At 46.7% G+C, this 24,811-nt stretch overlaps 1 protein-coding gene across 1 annotated transcript in view; it reads left to right on the forward strand.

The window, feature by feature from the left end:
* DPP7 (dipeptidyl peptidase 7) overlaps positions 1-24,811 on the forward strand; it is a 349,192-nt gene that overhangs the window by 114,795 nt on the left and 209,586 nt on the right. Inside the window, exons 8-9 of the mRNA XM_033962277.1 lie at positions 3,654-4,526; positions 22,453-22,619. Of these exons, the coding sequence (XP_033818168.1) occupies positions 3,654-4,526; positions 22,453-22,619 (1,040 nt within the window). The remainder of the gene's footprint in view (positions 1-3,653; positions 4,527-22,452; positions 22,620-24,811) is intronic.

The raw sequence follows: 24,811 nt of genomic DNA on the forward strand, positions 1-24,811 counted from the left end.
TTTTAGCTGATGAAGAAAGATAATGTCTCTGACTAGGTGAAATTTATTTTTTATAGAACGAACATTTACTAGACCTATCGGAAGATTATTTTCTATGAGAACTGAAGAGCAAGCAGGTTGGAGAGAGTCAGAGCAGGTGATTGATTTCAGGAATTGATCACTGAAATTTGGTCTCTGATAAAATTTATTGAAAGGGGACGCCGTCCCCAAATGACTGGGATGGAATTGTCAGCCATAGAGCTGACTACTGAAAAGCAAGCAAAATAGAGTTGGCCCAGAGAGACTATAGTAATAAAATTGTCCAAATTGACTGTATGATTCCTACAGAAAAGCACCCTCAGTTTGCACACAAAGGAGCAAGAAATGCTCCTTAAGCACACACCTTCGGCATGCGCCGCAAGGAGCATCAAATATAAAGAGACTACTGGGTTGATTTCTGGTGGTTGGGGTCAGAAGCATGGTGATCTGCACTCAGGAGAACCAATAGAAACCTGGAAGAAAAAATAGTGGGACTGTCAGCAACAAGTAAAAACAAACAAACCATAAAAGCTATCAGAGAAGACAATAGAAAATTAAACAATAAAACCAGTGGCAGGAACTAAAAGACGTACTAACAAATACCAGAGTAAATGGTACAAAAAGAAAGGACAAGCCAAATACAGATGAGTGCTGCAGCGATTGTGCTGCAGGCAATGTGAAAGAATGCCGCAAAGAGCTTTAAATTTAAGGAGACTACCAGGTCAATTTCCGGTGGGCAGGGTCAAAAGCGTCACCACTTCACTGCGGCAATTTGCACTCAGGAGAACCAATAGAAACTAACAAATACCAGGGTAAATGATACATAAGGAAAGGACAAGTCAAATACAGGTGAGTGCTGTGTGATCATGCCGGATTCATACCAGATATGTGGTGGATGGCTGACCAGGGATTTTCCATGTTCCACATGCAGCGCAGCAGGTGTGTGTGTGGGAGGGGGGGGGGGCAGGGAAAGTCTCTGCATATTTGATCTCTGCCCATCATATGCTTTGGATCAGACAACTAGCGGGTGATTTGACCTCAAAGAAATATTGAGCAGGCTCCCATTGAGGGGAAAGATGCTGTTTGGGAAGGACCTAGATGATGGCCATTGCACAAGATCGCTGTACAAGATATTTACCAGACAGCAGACCCCGAGCAGCCACACACCAGAGCCAGGGGTCCTTTCATGGGTCACAGTGATTTAGCCAGTGCTCAATAGGAACCTCTAACCAGAGAGCCTAGCAAGGTTCCAGACAGAAATTCTCCAGGAACTTGAGAAACCACAGCTCCTCCAGTGCCAGCCAAAAAACCACAATAACACCAGCCCTCAAGCCGTTCTTCTGAAGATTGGAGGTTGGCTTTTGGTCTCTGTAGAGGCCTGGGAACAAATAATGCCTTGCTGCTGGGTCCTGGAGATTATCAGAGAGGGTTACAAGATAGAATTTTCATGCCCTTTCTGACTTATTCATGGATTTGCCGGTGGGCCATCAGAGAATGTGTACAAAGTCTAGACAACATTACAAAGACTGTTAGATATTCAAGCCATGGAGCCAGTTCCTTCAGAAGACTCAGGCTGTAGCAGATATTTGTCTGGTGCTATACTCGGAGACAGGAGTACTTGTAGACAAGTCAATGAGACTGTCCATGCAATGTGCAGCGGAGGTGAAAAGGGCAACAGAATGCTAGGAATGATTAAGAAGGGGATCATGAACAGATGTAAAAATGTTATCATGCCGTTATACCAGGTCATGGTACAGCCCCTACCTGGAATACTGCATCCAACACTGGTCACCATACATGAAAAAGAGCGACAAAAATGGTTAAGGGACTTGGGAAGTTGCTGTACAATGAGAGGCTAGAGAAACTGGGCCTCTTCTCCCTTGAAAAAAGGAAACTGAGAGGGGACATGATCGAAACATTCAAGATATTGAAGGGAATTGACTTAGTAGAGAAAGATAGATTGTTCACCCTCTCCAAGGTGAAGAGAACGAGAGGGCACTCGCTAAAGTTAGAAGGGAAAAGATTCCGTACAAACATAAGGAAGTTCTTCTTCACCCAGAGAGTGGTAGAAATTTGGAACGCTCTTCAAGAAGCTGTTATAGGGGAAAGCACACTTCAGGGATTCAAGAAAAAGTTTGATAAGTTCCTACTGAAACAGAACATACACAGGTAAGGCTAGACTCAAATAGGGCACTGGTCTTTGACCTAAGGGCCACCGTGTGAGCGGACTGCTTGGCACGATATACCACTGTTCTGACCCAGCAGTGGCAAATCTTATGTTCTTATGTACCTATCCTGGATCTCAAACATATCAATGCAGCCCTGATAGTTCCTCGGTCCTTAATAGAAACTGTTTAGTCTCATCGCAACGGTAGAGCCAGGAAGGAGAATTTCTGGCCACTCTGAATTTGATGGAAGCTTATTTTCACATTCCAATTTTCCAGAACATCGAATGTTCCTGAGATTCCATGTGGTGGATACTTACTACCAATTTTCAACGGTTCCCTTTGAGCTGGCTATGGCACCCCAAACTTTCACCAAAGTTATGGTGCCGGAATGGGTTGATAGGTGCCTCTGTACTTAGATGATTGGCTTATCAGATCACCATCCCAAACGGAAGGAGAAAAAGCAGTAGTAGCAGTTGTAGAGACATTGCACAATCTAGGCTGGATTGTGAACTTTCAAAAGAACCACCTAGTTCTGGTACAGTCCCTGGAATATCTCGGAGTCTTATTCAACACGGCAGAAGGCCGAATCTTTCTTCAAGAAGCATGCAAACAGAAGCTTCATGGTCAAATTACAGACCTGTTGACTAAGCCAGCACCTACTACATGGCATTACCTTCAGGTCTTTGGGTCGATGTTCCACCATAGAGTTGGTGTCCTGGTCAAAGGCACATATGTGCTCCTCCAGGATGCATTGTTGTCTTGCTAGTCGCCTCAGAGAGACTCCCTGCAAGATCCACTCCCTTGTACAGTGGCAGCCCAAAGTAGCATGAGCTGGTGGCTCCAGTCACATTCTCTAGCGATGGGAATCCCACATCATATCAATTCCTGGGCCATCCTAACAATGGATGCCAGCTTGTTTGACTGGGGGAATCATTGCAATGGTCACCCAGTTCAAGGACAATGAACACTGTCTCAGCGGACATGATCTAACAGGTTGAAACTGCGAGCCATTTGGCGCTACATTGACTGCAGTCTTTGCTGAAGGGCAAAGTAATCAGAGTCTTCTTTGATAATGCCACTGCAGTGGCCTATGTCAACTGGCAGGGAGGCACCAGGAACGCTCAACTTCATCAGGAGGCGAAAGCATTGTTCTTTTGGGCAGAAACTCACCTGTAGGTAATCTTCAGCACACATGGCCAGGGTGGACAATGTTCAAGCGGATTATCTCAGCAGACAGACCTTAGACCTGGGAGAATGGTCATTGTCCTTGAAAGCGTTCCAGGCCATTGTGAGATGATGGGGTCATCCAACCTTCAACCTCTTGGTGACTGTAAAGAACAAAAAGATGAGGGATCACGTGATGCTGTGAGCTGGTCGGCTGTGAGTTCGATCGGCTCCGGATCCCTGCCCCTCATCCGGCATAAAAACCGCACCTCGCATTAGCGATTTTGCTCCCCCTTTTGCCAGCAACGGGTCAGTACTGCATGGACAAGTATTTAAGCTCTCCGGGGGCACGGATGGCGGCGAAATCGGGGAAAAAAGAGCGAGAAAAGACGCGGCCCGGGGAGGATAAAATGGCGGCCGCGCCTCGTGCTGAGGCGGTGGCGGCGACAGCGGCGACAGCGGCATTTACCCCGGAGATGCTCACAGAGCTCCACAACGTGGTTATACAGGCGCTGGGGCCGAGGATGGAGCTTATTTCCAGCCAATTAACCAAACTGGAGTCGCTGCTGGAGGACAACTCGACGAGGGTGACTGAACTGGAGACGAGGGTCTCGGCGGTGGAAGATGGGGCCACGGCAATGGAATCCACAGTGGCCTCCCTCACCAAGCAGCTACACTCTTGTCAAGACAAGCTTGAGGATTTAGAGAACCGTTCTCGCCGTGGGAACCTGCGCTTTATCGGACTCCCAGAAACCATCTCTGATACAGCGTTATTATCTGTGGTGGAGTCGTGGCTGGCTAGTGAGCTCCCCATGCCATCCTCACTGGGCCCAGCCCGCTTTGAGAGGGTACATAGAGTGGGTCCTAAAGGGGGTTCGGACCAGAGACCCAGAGTTATCATTGGAAAATTACACAATTATCGTCATAAAGTGGAACTGCTGAGAGCCTACCGTGCCCGACGAGAACCTCTGACTTATGAAACTTTACCGGTGCGCATTGGTCAGGATTACTCTGCTGCGCTGACTGACCGGCGCAAAGTCTTTCACCCCCTATGCGCTAAGCTGGTGGAACAAAAGAGGCGTTTTATGTTTCTTTATCCTGCAGTGCTGAAAATACACCAAAATGGGAAATGGCACGTGTTTGACTCTGCAGACTTAGCAGGGGAGTTCATTAATCGTGCAGAGTCCACGGCAGGAACTACATGAGCATAACATTCTGTCTTTATTACAATGCTGGTATTGGGGGGTTTCACAAATTACTGCTGGTTGTTTAAATGTTGTAGGTGCAGTGTATTTCACTTTCTGAGGAGGATGGTGGGGATCGGATAGCCTCACACACGTGATTTGCTATCTTAAGCCCGGGAGGGTTTGAGGGTAGCCTTATCTTGGAGTAAGTGGGGGGATGGTAGGGACAGATTGGAAGGGGGGGTTAGGGGGTGGGTTGGGTTTGGGTAGGGGTAGGTGGGAGAGGGGATTGAGTTTTGTGCACTTGATCATAACACTCTTGTTTGCATTGTCCACTCTGATACAGTTTCTGATAATCCCAAATACTGTGCTTTTCTTGGTGACACCAACGGACAGACTTGTTTTCTATTCTCCCTGGTTTGGCTGGGAGCCGGGGAGACTCTGTAAGTGGAACTGGGCACTTGTCTGTACCTTTCCTATTCCATGACTTCCCAAACTATTCGACTATTATCCTGGAATGTATGCGGTATAACCTCCCCTGTTAAGAGAAGTAAGATTCTTCAGCGTCTGCAGCATCATAAGGCAGATTTGGCCTGTTTGCAGGAGACAAGACTTTCTGCTGCTGAACACGCTAAACTCCTTAGAGGATGGGTGGGGCAGATTTTTTGCTCTTCTTCCTCTAATAAGAAGGCAGGGGTGGTGCTCTTGGTGCGCAGGGGATTTCCGGGCAGGGTGGAACAACTTTACCGGGATACCTTGGGAAGGATTTTAATGTGTAAGGTTATTATGTCAGGGAAGGTTATCAATCTGTTAATGCTGTATGCCCCCAATCAATATGAGCACTCCTTTTTCACTTCTATCACGGGATTGGGAGTCCGAGATCCTACTAATCCTTTGATAGTGTTGGGAGATTTTAACCAAGTCCTGGACCCTAGTATGGACAGAACGGGACCGGGCTCCTCACAACATCATGGCCCCACGAAAGGTATTCCATACTTATGCGACACTTTAGATCTTATAGACCCGTGGCGTGTACTTCATACCACGGAACGGGATTACACCCATCAGTCCCGAGCGCATCACACATTCTCCCGTATAGACTACATACTGACATCCACTGCTTATCTGCCTATGATAGGAGCATCCGAAGTGGGTCCTATTTCTGTGTCTGATCATTGTCCTATCTGGATAGACATCTTAAGTGGTACGGATAATATGCCTGGGGGGGCATGGAAATTTCCTTCCTACCTATTTAAAAATTTGAATTTTCAAAAATATCTTACACAGAAATGGAATGACTATGAGGTTTTCAATGCACAGCATAGGAATACGCCCGTGCTCTTTTGGGAGGCAGCCAAATCTGTACTGCGGGGGGATATCATTTCCTATGTCAGTGCCCATAGAGCCCGCCTTTCCAGGGGCCTTCTTCATTTAGAGAGTGAATGTAAACGTCTGAAGCGAGCTCACCTTTCGCATCCTTCCCCTCAATCTCAGGAGGCCATGGTAGCGGCGCAGAACGCATTGAACGCATTATTACATGAACGCACACAACATTACTTTCATTATTGGAAGTTTAAATTCTATAGGTTTGGGAATAGAGCGGGACGGCTTTTGGCTAATTTGACTAAACCTCACCGTCTTAATCGCCATATTTCCCGTATTTTGCTGCGATCGGGGGAGGAGCTCACAACCACTCCTGCTATATCCGCTGGCTTTCTCAAACATTACACGGAGTTTTATGCCTCCAGGGAAGGGCAGGGGGGACCGAATGCGGAGGATTATTTAATGGATGCGGGGGTACCCCGCTTGACCTCACTGGATCGTAACTACTTAAATCGTCCTATACAGGGTAAAGAACTTCAGGGGGCGGTTAAGCGGCTTAAGGGAGGTACGTCACCAGGCCCCGATGGATTTACTCCTGAGTTCTATAAACTTCTTTTTCCTTCCCTCTGTGGTCCATTGGAGGCATATTATACGGCAGCGCTTGAGGGAGGGTCCTTCCCGCGGGGGGCTAACCAGGCAATCATCACCCTAATACCTAAACCGGGCAAACTTGATACGGACATTGAATCTTATAGACCTATATCACTAATTAATGTGGACATCAAAATATTGGACAAAATACTGGCTAATAGATTGGCCACCTTATTGCCCACTTTGATAGTACAGGAACAGGTGGGTTTTGTTCAACATCGCCACTCGGTGCTAAATGTTCGTAGACTACTCACTGCTCTACAGCGCTCAAGGGATACTGATCTTCCAGGCATACTGGTGGGGCTAGATGCAGCAAAGGCTTTCGATCAGGTAAATTGGGGATATTTATTCCAAGTGCTCACATACATGGGTTTTGAGGGGTGGTTCCTGGACATGATACACTTGCTTTACACCGATCCTACAGCCTGCATTTCGGTCAATGGTACTTACACACCTGTTTTTTCGATAGCGCGTGGGACGCGGCAGGGTAGCCCTCTTTCACCTCTCCTTTTCTTACTCTACTTAGACCCTCTCCTGCGCACTATAATGCGAGATGATATTATCCAGGGTCTACCAGAGGGTAACTCCCAACTGAGAGTTTTAGCTTATGCTGATGATCTCTTGTTAACTTTGGGATCTCCCGAACTTTCTCTTACTAGAGCTTTAGAGTTGCTGGATGAGTTTAGTATGTACTCGGGTTTGGTACTAAACAAATCAAAGTCTTCAGTCTTGCCCTTGACCCCGGAAGTGCAGACACAGTGGAGGGGACCTTTTCTTCTATCATGGGCACCGGGTCATCTTACTTATTTGGGTGTGGTTGTCTCTCCTGATCCTTCCCAACTTTATGCTCTCAATGTGGACCCTCTAGTTCTTTCCACAACTCAAAAATTGGAGAATTGGAGGAGTTACCCGCTTTCTTTAATGGGTAGAATAGCGTTGTATAATATGATAATTGTGCCCCAGTGGCTCTATGTGTTTCAAATGATACCTGTATTATTCTCCGCACGTCATGATAACATTCTGGGGAAATGTTTGCAAAAGTTCCTGTGGGGTGGGAGGAGGGCTCGTATGTCTTTGGCTCATCTGGCGCGCCCTAGGGATCGCGGAGGATTTGGTCTTCGGAGTCTTCGTTTATTATCCTGGGCGTGCCAGATGAGACATTTGAACGATTGGTACCGGGGGACTACACATTTTTCGGCTTCCACACAGGAATTGTTGCTCTGTGCTCCATATCATTTCAGTTACCTGCTACACACTTCTCACTTGCCAAGGAAGACCTCATCAGCACGAGACTTATTTCTACTGCCTTTGCGGCGTCTTTGGAAAGTACTTTGTAATCAGCTCAAGCTTACCTCTCAGGTTACTCCTTACTTACCATTGCGGGGTAATGGTGACTTTACAGCGGGTATGGACCCAGTTTCTTCTCAAGTGTGGACATTGCCTACTAATCAATATATTTTTCAATTGGTGCACTCCACTGGCGCCTTGAAATCCTTTGAAGAACTTCAGCGAGACCATGGCTGGAGGCCTACTGATTGGTTCTCTTACCTTCAACTTTCCTCTTACATTGCCTCCTTGCCACGGGACTCTATAGCGGACCGTTGTATGGAACTTCTATCTGAAGCGCTGAGCTTATCTGCTCAGGTACCGATTCCTTTGCGATTTCATCATCGTCATCTACAGGAATGTCTGGGCGAGCCTTCCTATGACTCTTATGCTTTAAAATGGTCACATGATCTTTCCTGTGAGATAACAGCTACTATGATCCGCAGGGGGGTCTTTCGAACGGCTCGAGTTTCGCACAGTGTCACTCTGTTTGAAATGAATTATAAATTTTTACATCGTTTGTATAGATCTGCTTCATATCAATATCGTGCGAAGATGTGCCTGTCTGATGGTTGCCTTAAATGTTCTCATTCTCCGTCCACTTTGGGACATCAGTTCTGGATGTGTCCTCGGATTCAAGCTTTTTGGCAACAGCTGTGTGTGCATATTCAAAACATGTGGAATTACAACTTTTCCTTAGATCAACAGATGCTGTTTACCCTTGACTCTGTGCCTCTGTCAGCTCCAAAGGGGTTTAGAAGCTTTCTTGCCCGCTCTATACTATTGGGGAAGAAGACTATTCTACTTAATTGGATTTCGTCTGCATCTCCGACGCTTTCGCGCTGGCGGACATTGATGATACAGCACGCCTCCATGGAGCGCCTTTGTTTTGCTAGTCTGGACTCTGCACAGGGCAGATTGTTCTGTCATTGTTGGGCTCCCTTCTGGGATACTTTAACATCTAGAGCTCGAAGTCATTTGTTAAATGTTTGACTATAGAATTTGGACTGTACTAGAGTGGACCTTTGTTCTGATTTGTTTGTTTGTTTGGGTTATGGGAGGGGGGTGGGAGTGGGTGGGATGGGGGGGGAGGGCTCAAGATTGTGTTGGTGAATTTGAGCAGAATTTTGGTATTCATGACATTTGTTGTACACCATGTGCACTTGAGTGCTTGGTTCTTTTCTTATTGAAAATTTAATAAAACATACTTTTCAAAAAAAAAGAACAAAAAGATGACTCAGTTCTTCAGCCGAAGATGCAAACCTGGAAGTGCAGGTCTTTATGCCCTGGTTCAACCATGGCTAGAGACCGGGCTACTGTACGTGTTCTCACCCTGATCCATGAGAGGCTGAATGATCCGCTGAAAAATGCTTGAGTACCTGATTGTAAAACCGCTTAGATAACCTTGATAGGCGGTATATAAAAACCTAATAAACTTGAAACTTGAATACTAAATCACCCAGAAATGGTAGTTTTAGTAGCACCAGATTGGCCCAGGTGCCCATGGTATGCAGATTTCATATGCCTGCAGAAGGATCAAAGTCTCAGACTCCAGGTACACCGAGATTTGCTCTTGCAGGGGTTATCCTAGAAGACTGGGATGCTTGCATAGCTCTTGAATGCAGTGCTAATCCATAAAAGATATTCAGAAGTAGTTATTGCTACTCTCCATATAGCGAAAAAGCCGACGACAGTTTCAGTGTATGCTAAGGCATGGGAGACGTTTCAGCGCGGGTGCAGCAGAGAAAAGTTAGAGCTGAGCAATGACCTACTCTCATTGGTACTGGCATTCCTCCAAGAGGGCCTTGACAAGGGATTGGCAGTAGCATCCCTTAAGTTCAAGTAGCAGGGCTCTCGTACTTCCGGAGCTGAGAGAAGAGAGCTTCACTAGCAGCCCATCTTGGCATACTCAGGTTCTTGAAAGGTGCCCTGAGACTAAGGTTGTTGATTTGAGATCCATTTTCATAATGGAATCTTAATATAGTCTTTTTTTTTAAACAACATTTTATATATATAGTCTTAGAAGGAATCAGCAAGGCTCCCTATGAGCTCTTATAGGAAGCCTCCCTCATGGATCTATCAGTCAAAGCAATCTTCTTGGTTACAGAATTGCAGGCACTGTCATGCAGAGGGCCGTTCCTCAGGATCTCGGAAGTGGGAGTGACTTGCATATGGTTCCCTCCTTTTTACTGAAAGTAACATACCGTGTTTCCCTCAAAATATGACAGTGTCTTATATTAATTTGGGGGCCAAAAAACACACTAGGGCTTATTTTTGGGGATGTCTTTTTTTTTCATGTAGAACAATCATTTCTCCCTTTCTCTCCTCCACCCCGATTCTTACTCTTTCTTCCTCGCCCAATGTGCAGCATCTTTCTACCCTTCCCTCCCATCACCCTGCCAACCCTCTCACCCATCCCCTTGTGCAGCATCTTTCTATCCTTCCCTCCCTTCCCCCCGTGCAGCAGAACCCTACTGACCTTCCCTCCTATCCCCCCACGCAGCAGAATCCCACCAACTCTCCCACCACGAGACCGACATACCTCTGCTCCAAACAGCAGCAGCAGCACTCTGTACAGGCCACCCTGTGGCCCACCCTGCCAGGACCCTCCCTGTGCTGCGTCACTGATGACATCATCAGTGATGCAGCAGAGGGAAGGCTCTTGCGGGGAAGGCCATGGGGCGTCCTGTTCTGAGTGCTGCCACCGCTGTTGTTTGGAGTGGAGGTATGTCGGTCTTCCGGTGGGAGTGTCGGCAGGGCCCCACTGCATAGGGGGGATGGGTGAGAGGGCTGATGAGGCTTCGCTGCACAGGGGGATAGGAGGGAAGGACAGAAAGATAATGCACAAGGGGATGGGTGAGAGGAGAGGAAAGATGCTGCACATGGGGAGGGGCGGGGAAGAAAGCACTGATGCTGGCGAATTGGGCAGCACTAGTGTCAGGGATGGTGTGGGGGACATTCGAGAGGGGCTTCAGGGGTTGATCTAACAAGGGCTTATTTTTGGGGTAGGGTTTATATTGGGAGCACCTTTAAAAATTATGCTAGGTCTTATTTTCGGGGAAACACGGTAGTAACATAGCAAATGATGGCAGATAAAGACCTGAATGGTCCATCCAGTCTGCCCATTAGTTATACGCCATTACAAATACATGATTAAATTAACTTGTTTCTTCTTTGATATTTATGGGTCATAGACTGTGAAGTCCACCTGGTATTGTCTTAGGTTCCAAATGCTGAAGTTGCCGTCCAAGCTCATTCCAACCATCCTGTTTGCAGGATATCTACCATAAAGTCTGGCCAGTAACATCCTCATGTTCCAAGTTACTGAAGTTCCCATTGATGCCCACCCCAGCCCATCCTTTACCAAATCACCACATATGGGACACAGACCATGCAAGTCTGTCCAGTACTGGCCTTAGTTCTTTAATTTATATCCTTCGTTTTCTAATTAGAGATCCTCTATGTTTATCCCACACTTTTTAAAATTCCATCACCGTTTTCCTCTCCACCACTTCCCTCGGGAAGGCATTTCAAGCATCTACCACCCTCTCTGTGAAAAAGAATTTCCTAACATTGCTCCTGAGTCTTGCTCCCTGCAACCACAAATTATGTCGTCTAGTTTTACCATTTTCTCTTCTCTGGAAATATCTTTCAAGAATTTAAACGTCTATCATATCTCCCCTGTCTCTCCTCTCCTCCAGAGTATACATAGTTAGGTCTTCCAGTCTCTTCTCATACTACTTTTGGTTCAAACCCCATTCCCATATTTGTCACCTTCCTCTGGACCGCTTCAAGTCTTTTTATATTCTTCACCAGGTAAGGCCTCCAAAACTGAACATAATACTCCAAGTGAGACCTTACCAATGACCTATATAGGGGCATCAATACCTCCTTTCTTATGCTGGTTATTCCTCTTTCTATACAGCCTATCATCCTTCTGGTTACAGCCACCACCTTATCACTCTGTTTAGATGCCTTTAGATCCTCAGACACAATTACCCCAAGGTTCCTCTCTCCGTCATTGTTTATCAACCTCTTACCTCTCAGAACATATGTTATCCCAGGACAAGCAAGCAGGTATTCTCACTAGTGGGTGATGCATCCGACAGAGCCCCGATACGGACATCTTGCAAGCATGTCTTGCTTGAAGAAACTCAGAAGTTTCGAGATGCCCGCACCGCGCATGCGCCAGTGCCTTCCCGCCAGATGCTCCGGGCGTGTCTCCTCAGTTCTTTTTCTTCCGCGGAGCTGAGAAGTCTATCTTCAATTTGTGCCCATTGAATCTCTTTTTTTGCCTTCTTTTTTGCCACGGGTTGAGTTCTTTTGGCTCTCCTGTGCATTTATTTCTTTCTTTGATTTCTTTTTCAAAAAAAAAAAAAAAATTTTTCCTTCCGATACCGGGTCGGCTGCGTGGCTGGGGCCCCGCGCCTTCGACCTTGCGGCGGAGCTTTTCCGGCCTATGTCCCGGCCGGTCAACGGTTTTAAAAAGTGTAGCAAGTGCCAGCGCGCGATTTCGCTCAAGGACCGTCATCGACGCTGCTTACAGTGTCTGGGATCGGATCACTCCCCGGCTGCTTCGGGCCTCCTGAAACGGCGTCGTTCACACCAGTTTCGGCCCCGGCTTCGGCGCCGGTGCCTTCATCCGTCTCCTCGGAGCAGGTATCGACCCCGACAGTTCCTCCGGTGGTGCTCAAGGTGCCGAAGACTGGCAAGCAGAAGCACGTAGCACCCAAGGAGCGCGGAGACCATGCGGAAGGGCCCCCTTTTGGTGCGGATCCCTCCATATCGGCTTCATTGCGGTCCATCCTGTAGGCTCAGTTCATGGAGCTCATGCAGACCATGGGGCCTCGGCTGATTGCCACCATCCAGGGTGACCTTCCAGCTTCGGCTTCGAGGGGTGGACCGCCCCCTCCTCCTCCTCCTCGCCGCACTACCTCGTTACTCGGCGAGGAGGAGCAGCGAGCGGTGTCCGGGTCCTCGAGGAGGTCCTCCGTTAGCGCTGTACCTCCTTTGGAACCGATTTCCTCGAGGAGGGCCTCCCTTAGTGATATGCCTCCCTTGGAGCCCATCCCCTCGAGGAAAGCCTCGTTTAGTGACCTGCCTCCCTTGGAACCGATTACTCCGCCCCATGACTCAGTGTGGCGTCCACCTTCGGGGCCACCCAGTCCTGGGCATAGCAGGAAGCAGGACGAGTTCTTCCGAACCCCCTATCAAACCTGGGCGGCGTTGGGGGAGCCTCCGACTCTGCCGCCTCTGCGATCGACGGCATCGAGTCCAATCTGCTCCTTGGAGGTGTCTGAGCCAGTTTCTCACAGACAGGCTCGATCCCCTTCCAGGCATCGGGAGGGGCATCGATCCAGACATTCTTCGAAGCATTCCTCTTGACACTCGACCGTCTCGCCTCAGAAGAAATTGCCTCGGTTGGGGTATGCTGCTTCGACTGGGTCTCCTCCTCCGGGCCCAGAGTTCAAGGACCCCGAGGTTTTCTACTCGTCCTGTTGCTCGCAGGCCTCTCTGGAGCCTGAAGCCTCTTCTTCTTCTAGTCTGTCTCGCAGACCGGCGACGGCAGACCAACTGTCCTTTTCATCGTTCCTCAGGCAGATGGCGGATGAAATGGACATTACTCTCGATGCTGGGTCTCGATATTCCAAAGAGTACCTCGATACCATGCACTTGCCTCGTCCTCCGGCAGAATCCTTGCGGCTTCCCCTGCACAAGCTCCTCGACCAGACCTTCATGCGATGCTTCAAGTCTCCTTACTCTATCCCTGCGGTCCCTGGCAAATTGGATGCGCGGTATCGCACGGTGCATCATAAAGGCTTCGAGGGTCCTCAGCTTTCTCACCAGTCCCTCCTGGTCGAATCCTCGCTCAAGCGGTCTCATCTTGGCCAGGTCTATGCTTCAGTGCCTCCGGGCCGCGAGGGCAGAACCATGGATAAGTTTGGTCGACGCATCTATCAGAATTCGATGATGGCGTCTCGAGTCCTGAATTACAATTTCCACTTTGCAGCCTACTTGGAATTTTTTCTACCTGTGCTTCGGAAGTTCACACCATACATCGAATCCCAGGCTAGGTTTGAGTTTGAGGAAGTGGTTGCTTCGCTGTCCCAACTTCGGCTTCAGTTAATGCAATCTGCCTATGATGCGTTCGAGCTCTCCGCCCGAGCGGCGGCTGCTCGGTGGCAATGCGCCGGTTGGTCTGGTTGCGGACCATTGATATGGACCCGAATCTTCAGGACCGCCTGGCAAACGTCCCGTGTGCTGGGGCAGATCTTTTTGATGAATCCATCGAGACTGTCACGAAGAAGTTGTCTGACCACGAAAAGTCCTTCCAATCTATCCTTCGGCCGAAGCCTAAGCCTCAGCAGTCTCGACCTTCTCGTCCGCCATTGATTTATCAGAGGCGTTATCAGCCGAGGCAAACTCCTCCTGCGAGGCAACCGGCGAAGCGTCAGCCTCCCTAAAAGGGTCAGCCTAAGTCTCAATCGCCTGCTGTCCCTAAGACCACTCAGCCTTTTTGACTGTCTCGTCGAGGGCATAACCAACCTCGTTTTGCCTCCCCCTGTTTTTCCCATCGGAGGGCGCCTCCATCATTTTTATCATCGCTGGGAGGCCATAACAACCAACCTCTGGGTCCTTACTATCATCAAGGAAGGATACTCTCTTCATTTCCATCGGGTCCCTCCGGACCACCCTCCAAGAGAGTATCCTTCCAACTTGACTCAGACCGTCCTTCTTCTCCAGGAAGCTCAGGCTTTGCTCCGGCTTCGTGCCGTGGGTTTTACTCCCGGTACTTCCTTGTTCCGAAGAAGACGGGCGACCTGCGACCCATTTTGGACCTCAGGGCCCTCAACAAATTCCTAGTCAAGGAGAGGTTTCGCATGCTGACACTTGCTTCTCTCTACCCTCTCCTCGAGCAGAACGACTGGTTATGCTCTCTGGAACTCAAGGAGACCTACACTCACATTCCCATTCATCCGGCCTCCCGCAAGTTCCTCAGATTTCGGGTGGGACATCTACATCTGCAGTATCGAGTGCTTCCATTCGGCCTGTCCTCGTCTCCCAGAGTCTTCACGAAGTGTCTGGTGGTGGTGGCCGCTGCACTCCGGAACAGGGGTCTTCAGGTATTTCCATACCTCGATGACTGGCTCATCAAGGCCCCGTCAGCTCCAAAGGTCATTTCGGCGACCTTGACCACGATCTGCTTCCTGAAGAGCCTAGGCTTCGAGATCAATTTTCCCAAATCTCATCTGCAGCCTACCCAGTCCCTTCCCTTCATCGGGGCGGTACTGGACACCATCCAGCTTCGAGCATTCCTTCCTCCTCAGCGCATGGATGCTCTTCTTCGTCTCTGCCAGTCTGTATCTTCTCGCCAGTCCATCTCAGCGAGACACATGATGGTCCTCCTGGGCCACATGGCCTCTACAGTTCATGTGACGCCCTTTGCCAGGCTCCATCTCAGAATTCCTCAGTGGACCTAGCTTCTCAATGGACTCAAGTGTCAGACCCGTTGACTCGACACATCATAGTCACTCCTGCTCTTCGGCAGTCTCTACTTTGGTGGATGACCTCTTCGAATCTATCCAGAGGTTTGCTGTTTCACACTCCTCCTCATCAGAAGGTTCTCACTACCGATTCCTCGACCTATGCCTGGGGGGCTCATCTGGATGGGCTTCGCACTCAGGGATTCTGGACCTGTGCGGACCGACTCCATCAAATCAATCTTCTGGAACTCAGAGCCATCTTCAATGCTCTTCAAGCTTTTCAACATCTGCTTCACGACATGGTGGTCCTCATTCGCACCGACAATCAGGTCGCCATGTATTATGTCAACAAGCAAGGGGGCACGGGCTCGGCCTCCCTCTGCCAGGAAGCTCTCAGAGTCTGGGATTGGGCGGTTCGCCACAACACCTTCCTCAAAGCTGTCTACATTCAGGGGAAGGACAATGTCTTGGCGGACAAACTGAGTCGTCTTCTCCAGCCTCACGAATGGACACTCCACTCCAAGCCCCTTCATCAGATCTTTGCTCAGTGGGGAACGCCTCAGATAGACCTCTTTGCGGCTCCCCACAATTTCAAGCTGCCTCAGTTTTGCTCCAGGATCTACGCTCCTCATCGCCTCGAGGCAGATGCTTTTCTGCTGGATTGGGGGAATCGCTTTCTATATGCGTTTCCGCCATTCCCTCTCATTCAAAAGACTCTGGTCAAGCTGAAGTTCGACCATGCCACCATGATTCTGATAGCTCCTCGGTGGCCCAGGCAACCTTGGTTCTCCCTTCTGCTTCAACTCAGCGGCAGGGAACCGTGCCTACTTCCAGTGTTTCTTTCACTGCTTACTCTGCATCAGGGGTCTCTGCTTCATCCCAACCTGCAGTCTCTCCACCTGACAGCTTGGTTCCTCTCAACGTAACTCCGCACCAGTTTTCCCAGGCGGTGAGGGATGTCTTGGAGGCTTCCAGGAAGCCTGCTACTCGTCAATGCTACTCCCAAAAATGGACTAGATTTTCTTCATGGTGTATTTCCAATTCTAAGGAGCCTCAGCGAGCCTCCCTATCCTCTGTTTTGGACTATCTTTTACATCTGTCTCAGTCTGGTCTCAAGTCGACATCTATACGAGTCCACCTGAGTGCTATTGTGGCTTTCCATCAGCCTCTACAAGGGAAACCTCTCTCTTCTCATCCTGTGGTTTCCAGATTTATGAAAGGACTTTTTCATGTCAATCCTCCTATCAAACCGCCTCCAGTGGTTTGGGATCTAAATGTTGTCCTTTCTCAGCTTATGAAACCTCCTTTTGAGCCTCTGAGCAAGGCTCCACTAAAGTTTCTCACTTGGAAAGTGGTTTTTCTGCTGGCCCTCACATCTGCTCGCAGGGTCAGTGAGCTTCAGGCCTTGCTGGCGGACCCACCTTTCACAGTATTCCATCATGACAAGGTGGTCCTCCGCACTCGCCCGAAATTCCTGCCTAAAATGGTCTCTGAATTTCACCTCAACCAATCCATTGTGCTTCCAGTGTTCTTTCCAAAGCCTCATTCTCATCCTGGAGAATCAGCTCTTCACACTCTGGACTGTAAACGTGCTTTGGCTTTCTACTTGGATCGCACCAAACCACACAGAACTGCTCCTCAACTTTTCGTCTCCTTTGATCCAAACAAGTTGGGACGACCTGTATCGAAGCGCACCATCTCCAACTGGATGGCGGCTTGTATCTCTTTCTGCTATGCCCAGGCTGGATTACCCCTTCCCTGTAAGGTCACAGCCCATAAGGTCAGAGCAATGGTAGCCTCTGTAGCCTTCCTCAGATCGGCACCGATTGAGGAGATTTGTAGGGCTGCCACTTGGTCCTCGGTTCATACGTTCACCTCTCATTATTGTCTGGATACTTTCTCCAGACGGGATGGGCAGTTTGGCCAAACTGTGTTACAAAATTTGTTCTCCTAAGTTGCCAACTCTCCCTCCATCCCATTGAGGTTAACTTGGAGGTCACCCACTAGTGAGAATACCTGTCTGCTTGTCCTGGGATAAAGCAATGTTACTTACCGTAACAGTTGTTATCCAGGGACAGCAGGCAGCTATTCTCACGTCCCACCCACCTCCCCTGGGTTGGCTTCTGCTAGCTACCTGAACTGAGGAGACACACCCGGAGCATCGGGCGGGAAGGCACTGGCGCATGCGCGGTGTGGGCATCTCGAAACTTCTGAGTTTCTTCAAGCAAGACATGCTTGCAAGATGTCCGTATCGGGGCTCTGTCGGATGACATCACCCACTAGTGAGAATAGCTGCCTGCTGTCCCTGGATAACAACTGTTACGGTAAGTAACATTGCTGTTCCCTCGGATTTCTATCCCCCAAATGCAGCACTTCTTCACATTAAATTTTAGTTGCCAGAAGTTAGACTATTCTTCTAACTTTTGCAGGTCCTTTTTCATGTTTTCCACTCCCTCCAGGATGTTCACTCTGTTACAAATCTTAGTGTCATCAGCAAAAAGGCTAACCTTACCTTCTAACCCTTCAGCAATATTGCTCACAAACATATTGAACAGAATCGGTTCTAGTACCAATCCCTGAGGCACTCTACTATTCACCTTTCCCTCCTCCGAGCGAATTCCATTAACCACCACCCTCTGGCGTCTGTCCATAAACCAGCTTCTAATTCAGTTCACCACTTTGAGCCCTAACTTCAGCCCATGGAGTTTGTTTAAGAGCCTCCTATGAGAAACCGTGTCAAAGGCTTTGCTGAAATCTAAGTAAATTGCATCTAGTGCACATCCTTAATCTAATTTTCTAGTCACCCAGTCAATGAATTCAATCAGATTTGTTTGGCAAACCCACGTTGCCTTGGATTTTGTAATCCATTATATTCTAAGAATTTCACTATCCTTTCCTTCAGCAACATTTCCATTATTTTTCCAATAACTGAAGTGAAGCTGTAGTTTCCCGTTTCATTTCTGCAACCACTTTTGTGAAGCGGGACCACATCTGCTTTTCTCCAGTCCCGTGGAACAAATCTTTAAGAGGACCTGCCAGAACCTCTCGGAGCTCCCTCAATATCCTGGGATGGATCCCAATCCTGTCCCATAGCTTTGTCCACCTTCAGTTTTCCAAGTTATTCATAAACACTTTCTTCCATGAATGGTGTGGTATCTACTCCATTCTCAGGTGTAACTTTAATAAGCAATCGCGGTCCTGCTCCATGCTTTTCTTATGTGAATACCAATCAGAAGTATTTGTTTAGCACATTTGCTTTGGCCTTGTCACTCTCCACATAGCAGTTCATACTTTCTTTCAGTCTCATAATTCCAGTCTCGTAATTCCATTTTTTATCTTTCTCCTTTCACTAATAAACCTGCAAAAATTTTTGTCTCCCTTTTTTATATTTATAGCCATTTGCTCTTTCGCTTTTGCCAGACGTCTCTCTCTTGACTTCTTTTAGTTTCATCCAATATTCCTTTCTGTACTCCTTTCCTTGAGTCTTTTTTATATTTCATGAACGCCAATTCTTTTGCCTTTATTTTTTTCTGCCACTAGTTGGGAGAACCACATTGGTTTCCTTTTTTTTCTTCTTTTTATCTATTTTCTTCACATACAGGTCAGTAGCTCTCTTTTATTGCACCTTTCAACATGGACTACTGTCTTCCCATCCAATCAGCTCTTTCTTCAGGTACTACTAAAGTCTGTACGTTTGAAATCCAGTACTTTAATTTTTGTGTGGCCATCCTCTACTTTGGCTGCTATATCGAACCAAACCATGTGATGATCGCTACTTCCCAGGTGGTCCCTCACTCGAACATTAGAGACACTTTCTCCATTTATGAGCACCAGATCCAGTATGATTTTTTCCACTCATGGGTTCTGTCACCATTTGTCTGAACAGAACCCCTTGAAAGGCATCCACAATCTCCATTCTTTCTGATTCCGCAGACCGAAATTTCTAGTCTGCAACCGGCAGGTTGAAATCACCCAGCAACAGCTCCTCCCCTTTCTTTCCTATCTTGGTATTTCATGCCAACCATGAGGTTAGATTGTCAGCATTTCTTCCCACAGGGTCCAAGAAGAAAAACAAGGCCTTAAAGCTTTTGGAAGTCCGGAGAGTTCTTTTGCTTTACTTGGAGGTGACTAATGTGTTTCATCTCTCGGATCATATTTTTATGTTAACCAATTAGGCAAGACTAGGCAGACCCTCTTCCAAGGCCACCATTTCTACATCATGTCTGTCCCTAATCCATTTGTAAGATGAAATTTGTTAAGTGCTATAATTATGTCAGTTTTTTTACTTTTGTTTAAAAAGCTGTTTGTCCGCTAAACTGTTGTTTTTATAATGCTGTTCATCGCTTAGAAAGTTTGTATAGGCGATTCATCAAATGGTAATAAAACTTGAAAGTGATATCCTCGGCATACATTGATTGCGGCAAACAACTCCCTGTCTTGATAAAGACATTCAACAAGAGGCATGACCTCTTCTAGGCTGGAAGGTTGAGCAGTTCCACCCAAGGAGCTATGTAGATCAGCAACCTGGTCCTCCCTTCATATCTTCACCATATTTTACATGGTGGACATAGTAGCACAGGAGGATGCTGCTTTCAGGTCCTCAGTACTATGAGCAGGCTCATCTATCCCACCCTAGATTTTGGGGACTGCTTAGGTACATCCCTGTGGTTCAGCATACCATCCCTTTTGCACTGGAAAAAGAGATTAGGTTCTTACCTTGATAATATCTTCTCCAGTAGATAAGGATGGTAAGCTGAACCCCCACCCAGCAATTTATCTGATGCACCTGCTTTCTGACTCAAGCTTAATGGTTAGCTATGATTTAACTATCAGATTATTGGATTAGGAAAAGACTATATATAGAATTGCAAGGGATGAATGGTTGAGCTATAGAATTACAAGGGATGACTGGTTGTGCTCTATAAAATTCAGGCTGTTTGTTTCTTTCTTAACTTGTATTTCCTTGGATTCATTGTTCCTCTCAGAGGCTTGTTAATGTTTTAAATACATTACTATTTCTTCAATGATTGTTTTAATTTCATCTGAGCAGATCAGGGCACCTGCTTTCAGGGAATCCCATGTATCCCTCCTTCTATAGGGCTGTCATCAGCTTTGGTATGAACTGAAGGGGGCAGCAGAGACCATTGAGCAGGGGTGCCCAAATGGTCGATCGCGATCGACCAGTAGATTGCAAAGGCAACGCGAGTCGATCGCGTTGCCTTTACAATCTTTTTCTCCCTGCTGCTTTCCCGACTCACAAGACTTCTCTTCCCTTCCCTTCAGTTCCAAAACAGTGCTCCATCTAACTACCGTATCCCAGCACCGGCTCCCCCACAGAGTCACTCCAGTGAGGTGATCTCCAAACCCCAGGGTGAACTTAACCCGGCCAGCAACATGACTTCAATCCATCGCGTGGGCTCACTGGTGGGCAAGCGAGCTGTCTCCTCTCATTGGTTGCGCTATGCCGGCCCGCTGCATGGTAGGTGGAGGCAAAAGGTAAAGCGGGCTGGTGGGCGGGGAAAAAGTGCAGTTCTAACATTGGAGAGGAAGTTCTGGGCCAGCCAATCGCTGCCTGGCTGGCCTGGAACTTCCTCCCCGACGTTAGCATTGATGCCGGAGGTGAAGTCTTGTGGGCCCGGCGCTTGTACATGCCAGGCCTGGCTCGTGGAAGGAGCAGGGAGAAATCAGCATGCTGACTTGGGGGTAGTGGTAGGGAAAGAATTGGGGAAATGGAGAAATCGGCACAATGGCTTGGGGGCAGGGGGAGAGAGAAAGAAAGGCAGAAAGAAAGAGGGGGGGGCCAGGGGGAGAGAGAAAGAAAGGCAGAAAGAAAGAGAGGGGCCAGGGGGAGAGAGAAAGAAAGGCAGAAAGAAAGAAATATTGGCTTTACAGAAGGAAGTGCAACCAGAGATCATGAAATCACCAGACAAAAAGGTAGGAAAAATGATTTTATTTTCAATTTAGTGATCAAAATGTGTCCGTTTTGAGAATTTATATCTGCAGTCTATTTTGCACTATGGCCCCCTTTTACTAAACTGCAATAGCAGTTTTTAGCGCAGGGAGTCTATGAGCGTCGAGAGCAGCGCAAGACATTCAGCGCAGCTCCCTGCACTAAAAACCACTATCGCAGTTTAGTAAAAAGGGAGAGGGGTATATTTGTCTATTTTTTTTTTAATTTTATAAATCTTTATTCATTTTCTTATGTCACAACAAGTGTTTCAAATAAACTCATTAGAAACTTGAATATACACACTTGATTAACTCACATATTAACATCAAATTTAACATTTCTTTAGAAAATTAATATGTATATTGTACAATTACTATATTTGTCTATTTTTGTATAGTTGTTACCGAGGTGACATTGCATAGAGCAGGGGTCTCAAAATCCCTCCTTAAGGGCCGCAATCCAGTCGGGTTTTCAGGATTCCCCCAATGAATATGCATGAGATCTATGTGCATGCACTGCTTTCAATGCATATTCATTGGGGAAATCCTGAAAACCTGACTGGATTGCGGCCCTCAAAGAGGGACTTTGAGATCCCTGGCATAGAGTCATCTGCCTTGACCTCTTTGAAAACCCCCCCAAATATAAATGATAATTAACATTTTCTCTGCTTTGTGTTTTTTTTTTATTTTATTGTTGGTAAATCATTTTGACTTGGTCATTTTAAAAGTAGCTCACAAGCCCAAAAAGTGTGGGCACTCCTGCCATAGGGGAGGAGGATTAGTTGAAAAGCTGTGATTGATATCTTCTGTAGTATGCTTGCAAGCACAAATGAATAACCCTATGGTTCAGCATACCATCCCTATCTCCTGGAAAAGATATTATCATGGTAAAAAACATAATCTCTTTTGAATGCCTATTAGTAAGCTTGTTAAATTACATACATAATTGACTATATTCTTTTTTTTCAATCATTTTTATTAATTTTTTCAGATTTACTGTATTCTTTAACTTGCACACCAGTTTTACATACTAAACAAAGTTGTATATGCAAGTTTACAGGATTAGGTGGTATATGAGCAGAAAGTTCAGTTTTGCCACACCACATTATCAAATAATTTAATTAATTTGGAGGATATGAAATCTTGCACTGTATAACACATTGCTTGGGTGTCTTTCTCTTTCAGAATATGATACTATTAAGAAGAGAATGCACATCTGTGAAAATATTCAATCCATTGATGATCTCCATCAGGTCTTTGAATTTGCTAGATATGCATTTACCATGATAGCTGTCATGAACTACCCCTACCCAACAAACTTTATGGGCTATTTCCCTGCTAATTCAGTACAGGTAAGAAACAAATCAGTTTAATAGTCAGACATTTACACATCATTAGTGACCTTTTTTTATTTAGTGATAAAATGACTTTCAATGTGGTTTATTAAGAGAGAATATTAAAAGTGGTTAACTTTTATTTTTTTTTTTTAAAAAAAGGTATTTTGACCATTTGCTTCTGCAGTTATAAAGCCTCCAGCACAGAATCAAATTTTCTTCTCTGATTTCTGAATCTTACTGATCCCCACCTCCAACTCCTTCAAACATTTGTTGCAATCTCCAAGTCTCCTACCTTTAGTGACTTTAAAGATAGTTTTTCCACAGCTCAAACTACACACATCTCTGCTGTGGCTGGCCCTATCTTTGCTATATGCCTGGTAAATATACTGCTTCTCTGATATTTGCTTGGTAAATATATTTGCTCTCGATTTCAACTATATTGTCGTATTGCTCTTCTGCCTTTTATAAAATGTACATGCAGTCATGTTCCATTTTTTAAATTATCTATGCAGATTGGGGAAACAATTGTAAAACCTCCAGCACAGAATCAAACTACCCCCATTTCTCACCTCCAGCTCCTTCAAACATTTGCTGCAGTCTCCAAGTCTCCTGCCTGTAGTGACATTAAAGATAGTTTCACACAGTTCAAACTGCATACATCTCTGCTGTGGCTGGCCCTATCTCTGCTATAGGAGTCAGAGGGGTCATCGGCATGGATGTTGAAGTCACCAAAATGAGGCAAGGAGATCAGTATTTGACAAAGGAGAGCCAGGAGTCAGTGAGGAAAGAAAAGAAGGACTCATCAGGAGTTCAGTAAATTATTGTTACTTGGAGGAGTAGAGGAGCAAATAGACAGATGGAGTGAAATTCAAAGGAGGAAGAGCAGTGAAATTGAGGCGGAAGAAGGGGTTGATATCTACAAGACGGTGAGAGTAACAGCCCACCACCACCTCCATGACCAACTGGGCAAGGTATTTATGAGAAAAAGTAGCCTCCATGATACAGGGCAGTAGCTGAAGCAGAGTCTTTGGGGCAGATTCAATTCTCAGTTAGTGCTAGCAGGTGGAGATTTTGAGAGATGAAGAGGTCATAGATGAAGATAAGTTTGTTGGAGACAGAGCAGGCATTCTTCAAGGCACATGAGAAAGGCAGAGAAGAGGAACAGAAATAAGATTGGCTACAATGCAATGTGACCCAGATGAGTAGGGTAAGGGCTAGTTGGGAGGACCAAGATTGGGATTGATATCCCTGCAGAGTAAGAGAACACAAATAAGTGTGGGAGAGGCATGGGTGGTTGTGCCACGGTCAAAATGCATATAGGTAGAGTGGAGATGGCTGAATGAGGGGGAGAAAGTGTTGAAGCTCTAGGGCTGAGAAGAGGGTGTAGGATAAAAGGAAGGATGAGGTGGTAAAATCAAAAAGTAAGTGGCCAGGTGGTAGAGAGTTAAGTGGTTTGGGGTAAAGAGAGAGATTGGGGAAAGTCAAGTATTAGGAGGAGTTGGTGCATGGGAGTCATGGAGGAAGAGGAAGAAGTGGGCACTACACACCACCTTAGTGGACAGAGATTTATCCTGGATATTGGAGAGTTTCCTAGGCCCAGATTGGTGATACAAATCAGATTTGTGAGGCTTGTGAGATAGTGGTGGCTAGTCTCCTAAGATAAAGGTGAAAGTAGATTGATAATATAGACTTAGGGAGAGTTCACACGCAAGAGATATGGCCATGTGAGCGCTACAGGTAAGGTAGGGTTAAATAAAGGGTAAAAATAATTATCCCAGGACAAGCAGGCAGCATATTCTCACTGATGGGTGACGTCACCACGGAGACCCGGTACGGACACTTCAAGAGCTTGGAAAAAGCTCTTGACACCCGCACTGCGCATACACGAGTGCCTTCCTGCCCGACGGAGGTGCGTGGTCCCTCAGTTTTCTAGTTTCCGCGGAGCTAAAAAGTCACGGTTTCAACGGCTGTTGAAAATTTTTTCATTTGCTGCCTTCCCGCTCTCGCAGTTTACTGACTTTTTGTCAGTTTCTTCTTTTATAAGTTTATCTTTAAAAAACCCCAAAACAAAACAAGCAATTTCTTTTATTTTTTTCTTTACCGTTGTGGGTTAGGCCTTGTGAGGCACTCTGCTGAGAGTGTTTTCTTTTTTTCAGATTGTTTTCAATCTTACACATGTTGTTTCTTCTGCACAACAGGTATTCTTC

The sequence above is a fragment of the Geotrypetes seraphini genome, chromosome 10 (assembly GCF_902459505.1).
Source record: "Geotrypetes seraphini chromosome 10, aGeoSer1.1, whole genome shotgun sequence".
NCBI classification, from domain to species: domain Eukaryota; kingdom Metazoa; phylum Chordata; class Amphibia; order Gymnophiona; family Dermophiidae; genus Geotrypetes; species Geotrypetes seraphini.